Source organism: Oncorhynchus nerka, linkage group LG28 (assembly GCF_034236695.1).
Source record: "Oncorhynchus nerka isolate Pitt River linkage group LG28, Oner_Uvic_2.0, whole genome shotgun sequence".
Lineage (NCBI taxonomy): Eukaryota > Metazoa > Chordata > Actinopteri > Salmoniformes > Salmonidae > Oncorhynchus > Oncorhynchus nerka.
Window position 1 is genome coordinate 29,965,068 of NC_088423.1, and position 16,540 is coordinate 29,981,607.

The 16,540-nt window shown below is 44.8% G+C and overlaps 1 protein-coding gene across 3 annotated transcripts in view; it reads left to right on the forward strand.

Annotated features, from left to right (window-relative positions):
* Window positions 1-15,401, forward strand: part of hhat (hedgehog acyltransferase) — an 89,577-nt gene extending 74,176 nt beyond the window's left edge. For all 3 annotated transcript variants that reach the window (XM_029640355.2, XM_029640356.2, XM_065012750.1), the window contains one exon: window positions 14,757-15,401. In XM_029640355.2, the coding sequence (XP_029496215.1) occupies window positions 14,757-14,842 (86 nt within the window). In that variant the 3' untranslated portion in view covers window positions 14,843-15,401. The remainder of the gene's footprint in view (window positions 1-14,756) is intronic.
* The last annotated feature ends 1,139 nt before the right edge of the window (window positions 15,402-16,540 follow it).

Genomic DNA, 16,540 nt, shown 5'->3' on the forward strand with positions numbered 1-16,540 from the left:
TCTATAAAAGTGTGTTCACATCGTCCTGTCGTGTCTTGGAGTTAGTATATAGCCCTGATTTTATCTGTACAAGTGTCTTGTATTTTCTTGAATGGAGTGGCTGCGATTTCAGATTCTCTGGAACCTGACTTCTTTTAACATAGCTGCTAAAGATATGATCAACATGTTAAAATTTGAGTGCAATTTTTTTTTTTTATGTCGTAGCCCACACAAAAGACATGTTCGTTCAAGCATATCAAACACAAGCAAGACCTAGGCGGTCAAAAAGGCGATTATTTTCTCATTATCATTGCAAATGTTGGCTAGCTCCTTTTTCAGAAACTCTCGCTACGATATGGCAGCATAACTATGAAGATTATCATCACAAATAGTAGGCTGTCTAAAGCGGTAGTTGACAAACAACATAAGAAGTAATAGAGCACCGGGTGCTGCAAAATGAACTCGCCCATGGTCAGACTCCGTTACCGGTCCATATGAACATGTTTGGGCTCCCTAGAAAGTTTGGTTGCCCAGAGGTGGAACAGCTAGGTCACCTACTCGTGCAGTAGGTCTACTTACATGATCATTCAGTGGTTAAAGCACAGATTGTTTTTTGCACCAATGCAGAACTCAAGTGGGGAGTTACAAAATGGGAAGGTTAGTTATTTTTTAAAGACTGGATTTGTACGGATCTTGGACATAAAAGTGACAGCTCTACAATGATTTTCTGTCAAAAACTACAGCTGTCACACACGTGCAACACACACACACACATACACACACTCCTGCTCTACACACTTAACAAGGCATAAGGTCCTTATGTTCTCCGTGGCCGACGTGAGTAAAACATTTAAGCGTGTTAACCCTCGCAAGGCTGCTGGCCCAGATGGCATCTCTAGCCGCGTCCTCAGAGCATGCGCAGACCAGCTAGCTGGAGTGTTTACAGACATATTCAATCTCTCCCTATCCCAGTCTGCTGTCCCCACTTGCTTCAAGATGTCCACCGTTGTTCCTGTACCCAAGAAAGCAAAGGTAACTGAACTAAATGACTATCGCCGTCGTAGCACTCACTTCTGTCATCATGAAGTACTTTGAGAGGGTAGTTAAGGATCATATCACCTCTATCATACCTGACACCCTAGACCCACTTCAATTTGCTTACCACCCTAATAGATCCAAAGACAATGCATCAACATCGCACTGCACACTGCCCTGTCCCATGCAGTCTGTCCAACACATCACCAGGGACACACTGCCTGACCTCCAGGACACCTACAGCACCCAATGTCACAGCAAGGCCAAAAAGATAATCAAGGACATCAACCACCCGAGCCACGGACTGTTCACCCCTCTATCATTCAGAAGGTGAGGTCAGTTACAGGTGCATCAAAGCATGGACCGAGACTGAAAAATATCTTCCATCAAGGTTATCAGACTGTAAAATAGCCATCCCTAGCCGGCTACCACCCCTCCTGTACTCCCTGTTCACCCATGAATTGGAGGCGTGCATGGCCACGCATCAATCATCAAGTTTGCAGACGACACAACAGTAGAAGGCCTGGTTACCAACAATGATGAGACCGCTTACAGGGAGGAGGTGAGGCCCTGGTGGAATGGTGCTTACGTCAGAATGCTGTTCATTGAATACAGCTCAGCATTCAACACCATTGTACCCTCCAAGCTCATTAAGTTCGGGGCCCTGGGTCTGAACCTCGCCCTGTGCAACTGGGTCCTGGACTTCCTGAAGGGGCCGCCCCCAGGTGGTGAAGGTAGGAAACAACACCTCCACTTCGTTGATCCTCAACACAGGGGCCCCACAAGGGTGCATGCTCAGCCCCCTCCCGTACTCCCTGTTCACCCATGACTGTGTGGCCACGCACGCCTCCAACTCAATCATCAAGTTTGCAGACGACACTACAGTGGTAGGCTTGATTACCAACAATGACGAGACAGCCTACATGGATGAGGTGAGGGCCCTGGCAAAGTGGTGCCAGGAAAATAACCTCTCCCTCAACGTCATCAAAACAAAGGAGCTGATCGTGGACTTCAGGAAACAGCAGAGAGAGCACGCCCCCTATCCACATTTACGGGACTGCAGTGGAGAAGGTGGAAAGCAAGTTCCTCGGTGTACACATCACTGACAATCTGAATTGGTCCACCCACACAGACAATGTGGTGAAAAAGGCGCAACAGCGCCTCTTCAACCTCAGGAGTCTCAGGAAATCTGGCCATCAGAAACCTTTACAGTTGTACAATCGAGAGCATCCTGTCGGGCTGTATCACTGCCTGGTATAGCAACTGCACCGCTCGCAAACCACAGGGCTCTCCAGAGGGTGGTACGGTCTCCCCAACGCATCACCGGGTAAACACTGTCTACCCTCCATGACACCTACAGCATCCTATTTCACAGGAAGGCCAAGAAGATATTTAAGGACATCAACCTCCTGAGCCACGGTCTGTTCGCCCCGCTATCATCCAGAAGGCGAGGTCAGTACCGGTGCATTAAAGCTGGGACCGAGAGACAGAAGCTGTTTTTCAATCTCAAGGCCATCAGACTGTTAAACGGCCATCACGAGCCGGCCACCACTCATCTACTCAACCCTGCACTTTAAGGGCTGCTGCCATATATACACTGCTCAAAAAAATAAAGGGAACACTAAAATAACACATCCTAGATCTGAATGAATGAAATATTCTTATGAAATACTTTTTTCTTTACATAGTTGAATGTGCTCACAACAAAATCACACAAAAATTATCAATGGAAATCAAATTTATCAACCCATGGAGGTCTGGATTTGGAGTCACACTCAAAATTAAAGTGGAAAACCACACTACAGGCTGATCCAACTTTGATGTAATGTTCTTAAAACAAGTCAAAATGAGGCTCAGTAGTGTGTGTGGCCTCCACGTGCCTGTATGACCTCCCTACAACGCCTGGGCATGCTCCCGATGAGGTGGCGGATGGTCTCCTGAGGGATCTCCTCCCAGACCTGGACTAAAGCATCCACCAACTCCTGGACAGTCTGTGGTGCAACGTGGTGTTGGTGGATGGAGCGAGACATGATGTCCCAGATGTGCTCAATTGGAATCAGGTCTGGGGAACGGGCGGGCCAGTCCATAGCATCAATGCCTTCATCAATGCCTTCCTCTTGCAGGAACTGCTGACACACTCCAGCCACATGAGGTCTAGCATTGTCTTGCATTAGGAGGAACCCAGGGCCAACCGCACCAGCATATGGTCTCACAAGGGGTCTGATAATCTCATCTCGGTACCTAATGGCAGTCAGGCTACCTCTGGTGAGCACATGGAGTGCTGTGCGGCCCCCCAAAGAAATGCCACCCCACACCATGACTGACCCACCGCCAAACCGGTCATGCTGGAGGATGTTGCAGGCAGCAGAACGTTCTCCACGGCGTCTCCAGACTGTCACGTCTGTCACATGTGCTCAGTGTGAACCTGCTTTCATCTGTGAAGAGCACAGGGCGCCAGTGGCGAATTTGCCAATCTTGGTGTTCTCTGGCAAATGCCAAACGTCCTGCACGGTGTTGGGCTGTAAGCACAACCCCAACCTGTGGACGTCGGGCCCTCATACCCCCCTCATGGAGTCTGTTTCTGACCGTTTGAGCAGACACATGCTAATTTTTTGCAGGGCTCTGGCAGTGCTCCTCCTGCTCCTCCTTGCACAAAGGCGGAGGTAGCGGTCCTGCTGCTTGGTTGTTGCCCTCCTACGGCCTTCTCCACGTCTCCTGATGTACTGGCCTGTCTCCTGGTAGCGCCTCCATGCTCTGGACACTACGCTGACAGACACAGCAAACCTTCTTGCCACATCTCGCATTGATGTTCCATCCTGGATGAGCTGCACTACCTGAGCCACTTGTGTGGGTTGTAGACTCCGTCTCATGCTACCACTACAGTGAAAGCACCGCCAGCATTCAAAAGTGACCAAAACATCAGCCAGGAAGCATAGGTACTGAGAAGTGGTCTGTGGTCCCCACCTGCAGAACCACTCCTTTATTGGGGGTGTCTTGCTAATAGCCTATCATTTCCAACTGTTGTCTATTCCATTTGCACAACAGCATGTGACATTTATTGTCAATCAGTGTTGCTTCCTAAGTGGACAGTTTGATTTCACAGAAGTGTGATTGACTTGGAGTTACATTGTGTTGTTTAAGTGTTCCCTTTATTTTTTTGAGCAGTGTACATAGACATGGAATCACTGGTCACTTTAATAATGTTAACATACTGCTTTACTCATCTCATATGTATATATATTTTTCTATTCTAAAGCTACTCCAACATTGCTCGTCCTAGTATTTTTATATACAGTTGAAGTCGGAAGTTAATATACACCATAGCCAAATACATTTAAACTCAGTTTTTCACAATTCCTGACATTTAATCCTAGTAAAAATGTCCTGTCTTAGGTCAGTTAGGATCACCACTTTATTGTAAGAATGTGAAATGTCAGAATAATGGTAGGGAGAATGATTTATTTCAGCTTTTGTTTCTTTCATTACATTCCCAGTGGGTCAGAAGTTTACATCCACTCAATTAGTATTCAGTAGCATTGCCTTTAAATTCCTCCTGACAGAGCTGGTGTAACTGAGTCAGGTTTGTAGGCCTCCTTGTTCACACACGTTTTTTTAGTACTGCCCACAAATTTTTCCATAGGCTTGAGGTCGGGGCTTTGTGATGGCCTCTCCAATACCTTGACAAACACATCATACCACAATATGATGCTGCCACACCCGTGCTTCACGGTTGGGATGGTGTTCTTCGGCTTGCAAGCCTCCCCCTTTTTCCTCCAAACATATTGATGGTCATTATGGCCAAACCGTTCTATTTTTGTTTTATCAGACGAGGACATTTCTCCAAAAAGTACTATCTTTGTTCTTTGCCGTTACAGACCGTGGTCTGGCTTTTTTATGGCGGTTTTGGAGCAGTGGCTTCTTCCTTGCTGAGCGGCCTTTCAGGTTAAGTCGATATAGGACTCATTTTACTGTGGATATGGATACTTTTGTACCTGTTTCCTCCAGCATCTCCACAAGGTCATTTTCTGTTGTTCTGGGATTGTTTGGCACTTTTCACACCAAAGTACGTTCATCTCTAGGAGACCGAACACGTCTCCTTCCTGAGCGGTATGATGGCTGCGCAGTCCCATGGTGTTTATACTTGCATACTATTGTTTGTACAGATGAACGTGGTACCTTCAGGCGTTTGGAAATTGCGCCCAAGGATGAACCAGACTTGTGGAGGTCTACAATTTATTTTATGAGGTCTTGTCTGATTTCTTTTGATTTTCCCATGATGGCAAGCATAGAGGCACGGAGTTTGAAGGTAGGCCTTGAAATACATCCACAGGTACTCCTCCAATTGACTCAAATGATGTCAATTAGCCTATCAGAAGCTTCTAAAGCCATGACATAATTTTCTGGGATTTTCCAAGCTGTTTAAAGGCACAGTCAATTTAATGTATGTTAAATTCTGACCCACTGGAATTGTGATACAGTGAATTATAAGTGAAATAATCTGTCTATAAACAATTTTTTGAAAAATTACTTGTGTCATGCACAAAGTAGATGTTCTAACCAACTTGCCAAAACTATAGTTTGTTAACAAGGAATTTGTGGAGTGGTTGAAAAACGAGTTTTAATGACTCCAACCTAAGTGTATGTAAACTTCCGACTTCAACTGTACATCCTAATTCCATTCTTTTACTTTTAGATTTGTGTGTTGTGAATTGTTAGATATTACTGTGCTGTTGGAGCTAGGAACACTAACATTTCACTAGACCTGCAATAACATCTGCTAAATATGTGTATGTGACCAATACAATTTAATGATATTTTTTTTGTGTTATTTGTAACCCTCGGCTTCTGTTTTCAGGAAGATGTATTGTCACATACAGTCCGTTTGAACAACGGATATAGGCTATAACACATTTGTCACAGGTTTCTTTTTATATACGCTGGATATTATCATGTGGTGCACTTGGACAAGAGAGACAAGGTTTGAGAGGCCGCTAAAACCAATTTACACCTTCAATTCTAGATGTTATTTCTTTCTTTAACTTAATCATATCAGCAGACTCAATTTTAGATTCCAGCTACTATCTTTTTAATTAAAGTCTAATCTCCCCCTGACTGTGAGAGCAAACAAAAAAACCTTATCCTCTTACCTCATTAGCTAAAATAACACAAATTTTGCACTGAAGGTTCTATTTTAGATTGAGTGTCTGTCCTCAATAATTTCTTTGTTAAGTTGTTTTCTCCCTCTCCAGAGACCGACATGGAGGAGAGCTTAGATCTTGGAGCAACTTCCACCCTCACCTACAGTACATGCCTGCTGAATTTCAAATCAACCCCCCTAGCTCAACACCTAGGAGTGTGTATGTATATATATATAACCAAATGGTAATAGCTTTATCTTGGCTTCTGACTTAGTGGAAATCCTATATTGTCTGGGTCATCATACTATATTTCTTCCACCTATCTAACCCTCTCAGATCTACATGGCCTTTCCTGGAAAATGCTGTTCCTGGTATACTAAATAGGCATGTGAGTTTTCTCCCTGAACAGACTGGCCTCATTTTGGCTGGCTTGAGTAAGCTGCTTCACTAACACGCGTTCACAGAGCACAGCACTCATTTCCCTATAGGCTGCTCTATTTTTCTCTCTCTTTAAGAAGTGAAACTAAGACCGTGGCTCCTGAACATAGTTTGATCCCTCCGTTCTCTGCTGCATTGTTAGAGCTGCTCTCGATTTGGAAGGGAAAGAAACTAGCATGACAGTGTATTGTATTGGCGGGTGAATGCCTTTCCTAGACTGTCTGTCTTATCTGCCAAGCAATTTCCTTAATCCTCTATGGCATTCATTTTTATTTGGGGGAGGGGGATTATTTAATTTTTGGGGAGGTTGGGGGTCCCTGATACTAAACTAAGCAAAAAAAGAAATGTCCTCTCACTGTCAACTGCTTTTATTTTCAGCAAACTTAACATGTGTAAATATTTGTATGAACATAACAAGATTCAACAACTGAGACCTGGCTAGAGATTTGAGTCTGTATGTTGGCAGCAGCCACTCAATGTTAGTGATGGCTGTTTAACAGTGTGATGACCTTGAGATAGAAGCTTTTTTTCAGTCTCTCGGTCCCAGCTTTGATGCACCTGTACTGACCTCGCCTTCTGGATGATAGCGGGGTGAACAGGCAGTGGCTCGGGTGGTTGTTGTCCTTGATTATCTTTTTGGCCTTCCTGTGACATCGGGTGGTGTAGGTGTCCTGAAGGGCAGGTAGTTTGCCCCCGGTGATGTGGTGTGCAGACCTCACTACCCTCTGGAGAGCCTTACGGTTGTGGGCAGAGCAGTTGCCCTACCAGGCGGTGATGCTCTCGATTGTGCATCTGTAAAATTTTGAGTGTTTTTGGTGACAAGCCTAATTTCTTCAGCCTCCTGAGGTTGAGGCGCTACTGCGCCTTCTTCACGATGCTGTATGTGTGGGTGGACCATTTCAGTTTGTCCGTTATGTGTACGCCGAGGAACTTAACTTTCCAACTTCTCCACTACTGTCCCGTCGATGTGGATAGGGGGCTGCTCCCTCTGCTGTTTCCTGAAGTCCACGATCATCTCCTTTGTTTTGTTGACATTGAGTGTGAGGTTATTTTCCTGACACCACACTCCGAGGGCCCTCACCTCCTCCCTCTAGGCCGTCTTGTTGTTGTTGGTAATCGAGCCTACCACTGTAGTGTCGTCTGCAAACTTGATATTTGAGTTGAAGGCGTGCATGGCCACGCAGTCATGGGTGAACAGGGAGTACAGGAGAGGGCTGAGAACACACCCTTGTGGGGCCCCAGTGTTGAGGATCAGCTGGGTGGAGATTTACCACCTGGGGGCGGCCCGTCAGGAAGTCCAGGACCCAGTTGCACAGGGCGGGGTCGAGACCCAGGGTCTCAACCTTAATGACGAGTTTGGAGGGTACTATGGCGTTAAATGCTGAGCTGTAGTCGATGAACAGCAAAGCGAACAGCTACGGTTGATCGGATGTTTACATACACGTAGGTTGGAGTTCTTAACTCGTTTTTCAACCACTCCACAAAATTCTTGTTAACAAACTATAGTTTTGGCAAGTCGGTTAGGACATCTACTTTGTGCATGACACAAGTCATTTTTCCAACAATTGTTTACAGACAGATTATTTCACTTATAGTTCACTGTATCACAATTCCAGTGGGTCAGAAGTTTGCATACACTAAGTTGACTGTGCCTTTAAACAGCTTGGAAAATTCCAGAAAATGATGTCATGGCTTTAGAACCCTCTGATAGGCTAATTGACATCATTTGAGTCAATTGGAGGTGTACCTATAGATGTATTTCAAGGCCTACCTGCCTCTATGCTTGACATCATGGAAAAATCTAAAGAAATCAGCCAAGACCTCTTAAAATAAATTGTAGACCTCCACAAGTCTGGTTTATCCTTGGGAGCAATTTCCAAATGCCTGAAGGTACCACGTTCATCTGTACAAACAATAGTGCGCAAGTATAAACACCATGGGACTATTCAGCCATCATACCACTCAGGAAGGAGATGCGTTCTGTCACCTAGATATGAACGTACTTTGGTGTGAGAAGTGCAAATCAATCCCAGAACAACAGCAAAGGACCTTGTGAAGATGTTGGAGGAAACGGGTACAAAAGTATCTATATACACAGTAAAATGAGACCTATATCGGCATAACCTGAAAGGCCGCTCAGTGAGGAAGAAGCTACTGCTCCAAAACCGCCATAAAAAAGCCAGACTACGGTTTGCAACTGCACATGGTGACACAGATTGTACTTTTTGGACAATGTCCTCTGATCTGATGAAACAAAAATAGGGCTGTTTGGCCATAATGACCATCATTATGTTTGGAGGAAAAAAGGGGGAGGCTTGCAAGCCGAAGAACACCATCCCAACCGTGAAGCACAGGGGTGGGAGCATCATGTTGTGGGGGTGCTTTGCTGCAGGAGGGACTGGTGCACTTCACAAAAGACATGGAATTATGAGAAAGGAAAATTACGTTGATATATTGACCCAACATCTCAAGACATCAGTCAGGAAGTTAAAGTTTGGTTGCAAATGGGTCTTCCAAATGGACAATGACCCCAAGCATACTTCCAAAGTTGTGGCAAAATGGCTTAAGAACAACAAAGTCAAAGTATTGGAGTGGCCATCACAAACCCCTGACCTCAATCCTGTAGAAAATTTGTGGGCAGAACTGAAAAGGCGTGTGCGAGCAAGGAGGCCTACAAACCTCCCTCAGTTACACCAGCTCTGTCAGGAGGAATGGGCCAAAATCCACCCAACTTATTGTGGGAAGCTTGTGGAAGGCTACCCAACCTTTTTGACCCAAGTTAAACAATTTAAAGGCAATGCTGCCAAATACTAATTGAGTGTATGTAAACTTCTGACCCACTGGGAATGTGATGAAAGAAACAAAAGCTGAAATAAATAATTCTCTCTACTATTATTCTGACATTTCACATTCTTAACTTCTTGCTGATCAGTGGGACGCTACCGTCCCACCTGGCCAATATCTGGTGAAATTGCAGAGCGCCAAATTCAAATTAAATGACTATAAATATTAAACTTTCATGAAAGTTGCGACACGAAAGTCAGAAATAGCGATATAATTATATGCCTTACCTTTGAAGATCTTCTTCTGTTGGCACTCCAAAAGGTCCCAGTTACATTATAAATGGTCCTTTTGTTCGATAAACTCCTTCTTTATATCCATAACTCAGTTTAGCTTGCACGCTTCAGTCAATAATCCACTTGTTTTCCCTCCTTCAAAATGCATTACAAAATGAATCCCAAACGTTACCAATAAACTTATCCAAACAAGTCAATCAACGTTTATAATCAAACCTGAGGTACCCAAATACGCAAAGAAATTATCAAATTTAAGACGGAAAATCGTTATTGTCTTTACCGGAGAAAAATACCAAAGAATGTGCTCTCATTCACACGCTTGGAAACACTACAGCCAAAATGGGAGCCACCTAGAATAATTACAATTTCTGGCTCATTTTTCCAAAAACCAGCCTGAAACTATTTCTAAAGACTTTTGACATTTAGTGGAAGTCCTAGGAACTGCAATCGGGCACAATTTCACCCTATTATAAAAGTGCCAGGCATTGAAATCAGTGGTAGGATGAATTTGTTTTTTTTGTGATGGTTTGTCCTCGGGGTTTTGCCTGACATTTCAGTTCTGTTATACTCACAGACATTATTGTAACGGTTTTAGAAACATTAGAGTGTTTTCTATTCCAATCTATCAATTATATGCATATCCTAGCTTCTGGGCCTGAGTAGCAGGTAGTTTGGGCACTCTTTTCATCCGGATGTCAAAATACCGCCCCCTAACCCAAAGAAGTTAAAATAAAGTTGTGATCCTAACTGACCTAAAACAGGGAAATTTTACTAGGATTAAGTGTCAGGAATTGTGAACTGAGTTTATTGTATTTGGCTAAGATGTATGTAAACTTCCAACTTCAACTGTACATGCTACATTTAGACAAGGTGTAAAGGTCTGAACTCTCTAGGGAAAGTCATGTATCAGATTCATTCTTGTCTGTCAGGGGAGCAGATCTCAAACTTGACAGGGTGCCCCCCACACACACACTTATATGGTATTAAAGTAGTCAAAAGTTTAGTATTTCTGACCCTATATTCCTTGCACACAGTGACTACATCAAGCTTGTGACTACAAACACCTTACATGCATTTGCAGTTTGTTTTGGGTTATGTTTTGCCCAATAGTAACTGAATGCGGTACTACATACATAAAACACTTTAATTTCTGAACGATACAACGGATATGAATGAAAATACCCTACAATAAAAGCTGACATTCTGTACTCTCGCTCTCTCTTTTTGTCTCTCTACCTCTCGCTTTCTATCTCTCTCACCTCTGCTGAATCGCTTCTGGCTAAGACAGTGTAGCTCCCATTGTGGCTGGCTGGTCTGTCTTAGAGCCAGAGATGAGATGATAATGAGAGTCTGATCAGGAGAGAGAGAATCAAGGGAGCTACACTGTGTCTTACACTGTTGCAGCGGCATGGGTGCAGGTTTGGGCCGGAGCACCAAGGTGAGAGGCTGGAGACAAGCCAGGTCTGGGGGAGGAAGAGGAGGAGGAGGAGGGGGAGGTAGGGCTGGAGAGGGGAGGGCTGGATGGGCTGGAGCAGCAAGGTGAGAGGCTGGAGACAAGCCAGGTCTGGGGGAGGAGGAGGAGGAGGAGGAGGAGGAGGGGTAGAGGGGAGGTATGGGCTGGAGCAGCAAGGTGAGAGGCTGGAGACAAGCCAGGTCTGGGGGAGGAAGAGGAGGAGGAGGAGTAGAGGGGAGGTATGGGCTGGAGCAGCAAGGTGAGAGGCTGGAGACAAGCCATGTCTGGGGGAGGAGGAGGAGTAGAGGGGAGGTATGGGCTGGAGCAGCAAGGTGAGAGGCTGGAGACAAGTCAGGTCTGGGGGAGGAGGAGGAGTAGAGGGGAGGTATGGGCTGGAGCAGCAAGGTGAGAGGCTGGAGACAAGCCAGGTCTGGGGGAGGAAGAGGAGGAGGAGGAGGATTAGAGGGGACGTATGGGCTGGAGCAGCAAGGTGAGAGGCTGGAGACAAGCCAGGTCTGGGGGAGGAGGAGGAGTAGAGGGGAGGTATGGGCTGGAGCAGCAAGGTGAGAGGCTGGAGATGAGTCGGGTCTGAGGGAGGAAGAGGAGGAGGAGTAGAGGGGAGGTATGGGCTGGAGCAGCAAGGTGAGAGGCTGGAGATGAGTCAGAGGAGGTGGAGAGTGGAAGGAGGTGTCTGTGAGCAAGGACAGACATTTTGAGCATTTGTATTCAGAACTGGGTGAAACTGAGGTGAACAGACAGAGACTTTCAAAACAACCTCTGCTTGTGCAGACTGAACACAACCTTGACTGCAGTCCTGTTTAAAGTGTTTCCAGATTTCTAAGAAATATGACCTATAATTGATTACAATATGAGTTCAATAGTTTTTCTTCCAAAAGATGGGAAACAGTTCCAGTCAAAAGTTTGGACACACCTACTCATTCCGAGGGTTTTCTTTATTTTTACTATTTTCTACATTGTACAATAATCGAGACAAACTATGAAATAACTCACATGGAATCATGCAGTAAGCAAAAAAGTGTTAAACAAATCGAAATAAATCAGAAGTCCTTGCAGTACAACTGGGTAAATGGCCAAAGAACAAGTATCCTGCTCCAGACTCAATGTACAGACCAATGAAAACGTAGCACATGTAGCTCTGAGTTCAGCACTGACATTCCACAGATTCTAAACAGCTGTTGAACTGAGACACAACTATTTCCATTAACAATTCTCTATTGACCATTAGTACTCTATTTCATTTTTAGTACTCTCGTCCTCTCATCCTCTGCATTGTGTATTTATCTTCAAAATATTCTTATACACTTTTGGCATTCTCTCAACCAGCTTCATGAGGTAGTCACCTGGAATGCATTTCAATTAACAGGTGTGCCTTGTGGAATTTCTTTACTTAAGCTAGACTTAATGCTATGCTAGGATATCAATACTCTTACACAAATGCTTGTGTAGCTATGGTTTAAAAGCATATTTTGAAAATATGAGATGACAGTGTTGTTAACAAAAGGCTAAGCTTGTGCTTGAATATATTTATTTCATTTCATTTGCGATTTTCATGAATAGTTAACGTTGCGTTATGGTAATGAGCTTGAGGCTATGATTACGCTCCCGGATACGGGTTTGATAGTCGCAAGAAGTTAACTAATGAACTTCTCCTCTGCAGCAGAGGTAACTCTGGGTCTTCCTTTCCTGTGGCGGTCCTCATGAGAGCCAGTTTCATCATAGCGCTTTATGGTTTTTGCAGCTGCACTTGAAGAAACTTTCAAAGTTGTTGACATTTTCTGGATTGACTGACCTTCACGTCTTAAAGTAATGCTAGACTGTCATTTGTCTTTAGTTATTTGAGCTGTTCTTGCCATAATACGGACTTGGTCTTTCACCAAATCTTCTCCATACCACCCCTACCTTGTCACAACACAACTGATTGGCTCAAACACATTAACTGCAGCCCAAATAAATGCTCAAAGTTCAAGGAACAAACACATCTCAACATCAACTGTTTGGAGGAGACTGCGTGAATCAGGCCTTCATGGTTGAATTTCTGCAAAGAACCACTACTAAAGGACACCAATAAGAAAAAGGGACTTGCTTGGGCCATGAAACACGAGCAATGGACATTAGACTGGTGGAAATCTGTCCTTTGGTCTGATGAGTACAAATTTAAGATTTTTGGTTCCAACCACCGTGTCATTGTGAGACGCAGAGTAGGTGATCTCTGCATGTGTGGTTCCCACCGTGAAGCATGGAGGAAGTGGTGTGGGGGTGCTTTGCTGGTGACACTGTCTGTGATTTATTTAGAATTCAAGGCACAGTTAACCAGCATAGTTACCACAGCATTCTGCAGTGATACACCATCCAGTTTGTGCTTAGTGGAACTATCGTTTTGATTTTCAACAGGACAATGACCCAACACACCTCCAGGCTGTGTAAGGGCTAAACTTCCCTTTTCAGGACCCTGTCTTTCGAAGATAATTCGTAAAAATCCAAATAACTTCACAGATGTTCATTGTAAAGGGTATAAACACTGTTTCCCATGCTTGTTCAATGATCCATAAACAGTTAATGAACATGCACCTGTGGAACGGTCGTTAAGACACTAACAGCTTACAGACGGTAGGCAATTAAGGTCACAGTTATGAAAACTTAGGACACTAAAGAGGCCTTTCTACTGACTCTGAAAAACACCAAAAGAAAGATGCCCAGGGTCGCTGCTCATCTGTATGAACGTGCCTTAGGCATGCTGCAAGGAGGCATGAGGACTGAAGATGTGGCCAGGGCAATAAATTGCAATGTCCATACTGTGAGATGCCTAAGACAGTGCTACAGGAAGACGGGAAGGACAGCTGATCGTCCTCGCAGTGGCAGGATGGCAACAACAACTGCCTGAGTTACACCAGGAACGAACAATCCCTCCATCAGTGCTCAGACTGTCTGCAATAGGCTGAGAGAGGCTGGACTGAGGGCTTGTAGGCCGACACCAGACATCACCGGCAACAATGTCGCCTATGGGCTCAAACCCACCATCGCTGGATTAGACAGGACTGGCAAAAAGTGCTCTTCACTGACGAGTCGCGGTTTTGTCTCACCAGGGGTGATGGTCGGATTCGCATTTATCTTCGAAGGAATGAGCCTGTACTCTGAAGCGGGATCGATTTGGAGGTGGAGGGTCCGTCATGTTCTGGGGCGGTGTGTCACAGCATCATCGGACTGTGCCTGTAATGACAACAAGCTATCTCAACGCTGTGCGTTACAGGGAAGACATCCTCCTCCCTCATGTGGTTCCCTTCCTGCAGGCTCATCCTGACATGACAATGCCACCAAGTACAGAACGAGCAGTATGGCTGATTTCCTGCAAGACATGAATGTTAGTGTTCTGCCATGGCCAGCGAAGAGTCCGGATCTCAATCCCATCATTTACAACATTAACAATGTCTACACTGCATTTCTGATCAATTTCATGTTATTTTAATGGACAATTTTATTTTATTTTCAAAAACAAGGACATTTCTAAGTGACCCAAGACTGTAGTGTATGTACTGTGAAATTATGGGTGTACTGTAAAACAAGTGAATGTGTATGTGTTGCTGGCATCTAAGGGTGTGTATCTCTGTCTCTCTCCAGGTTGGTGTACAGTGGCTCCACCCATGTTAGCCTTCCTCTATTGCTTTGCCCAGATCGGACTGGAGTGGGAACACAACCCACCCTAAATCACCAACCCCACAGAGACTGTTGGAAGGGAGGCAGAACTCACCCTTAAACACCATCACACAGTGCTGACTCTGCTATGTGGGGAGAACAACCCACATTAAACCACCCCACAGTGGACTCGGGTAGCCTAGCAGTTAAGAGCGTTAGGCCAGTAACCAAAAGGTTGCTGGTTCGAATCCTGAGCTGACTAAGTGAAAAATCTCTGTGCCCTTGAGTAAGGCACTTCAACCCTAATTGACCCTGTAAGTCGCTCTGGATAAGAGCGTCTGCTAAATGACTTAAATGTAAGTGGACTCTGCAATGTGGGGAGAACAACCCACTGTAACCACCCCACAGTGCACTCTGCTATGTGGGAAGAGCAAACCTGTCCTTTACTACCCACCCACAGTGGGGACTATCAATGAGACCTGCTGAGGAAAACACTGGACACATGTACGTATGTGACTATAAGAAAGTGACCTACAGTATAAGAAACCTGTCCGCCAAACTACCTGTACCTATGAGAACTGCTGCTTAATACTTGGGTGCATAGAGTAAAACACATATATGGAAAAACAATGGATGCTGTTCAGTTGTAATTTGTTGATAACCTGTGAGCGATGCTTGCAGTATCCAACCTTAGATGTTTTGGATCTGTTTAACCCCAAAATCAGCGTTATACATCTCCTGGAATGGAATGGCTGAAAGCACCTCAGTATATTCCATTGACTGCGCTAATCCTGTATCTGTCTCATAGCACTAAAGGGATCAGCAGATCTGTGTCAGTTTAAGTAACATGTAGGGTCAGGGGGGAAAACCCTGCTAATTAGACTAGCCTAACACTACACTGAAAGGGATTTAGGTCACATCCAAAGATGGCATCCTATTCCCTAGCTAGTGCACTACTTTTTACCAGGGCTCTGGTCAAATGTAGTGCACCATATAGGGATCTATTTGAGACGTGCTTAAATGGGTCTTATGACATCCCGAGAATCCAAAAATCCAGTCAAGAAGAGAATACGATCTGCAGCATTAAATCTTAAACCGTTTATGATAAGAAACCCGCCACACAAGCCTTTTCGTGACGGATTACAAGTATAGCAATAATTTCATCACACGTAAAGGTTGCGTCAAAGGGTGCCCCATGTTAGTGTTAGTCATGTAGGCTGTTCTTACTAATAATGTGCTTGTATCGAGGCAGTTCGTCACCCAGTGAGCCGGCCCTAATATTTAGGTTGGCAGTGACTGACCTCGGTTCTACATGGGCCATTGTGTGTTCCTCCGTCACTGGATCCCTCACTCCCTTTTTTCTCTTTCACTTTGTTTCTATTTCTCTCTGTGTCCGACTGAGTCTCTCTTTTCTCTCTATATGGATATATCTTTCTCTATCCATCTCTGTCAGGGATGAGGGCCCGGTGTCGTGTTAATTGGATGTTAATGTGATGTTTTTATACATAGCGTTCAGTAAATATTCTGCTCCTTCAGGAGGCAGCCAGGCCACGCAGGTGTTATCCAGCTAGATTCAACCCCTTGTCTGTCTCTTACCTAACATGATTGGCTGGAATGGAATAAATGGAACGGTATCAAACATATGTAAACCACGTGTTTAACGCCGTTCCATTCCGGCCATTACAATGAGCCTGTCCTCTATAGCTCCTCCCACCAGCCTCCTCTGCTATCACTGTACTATACGTGTGAGATGATGCATGAGCAAGGGT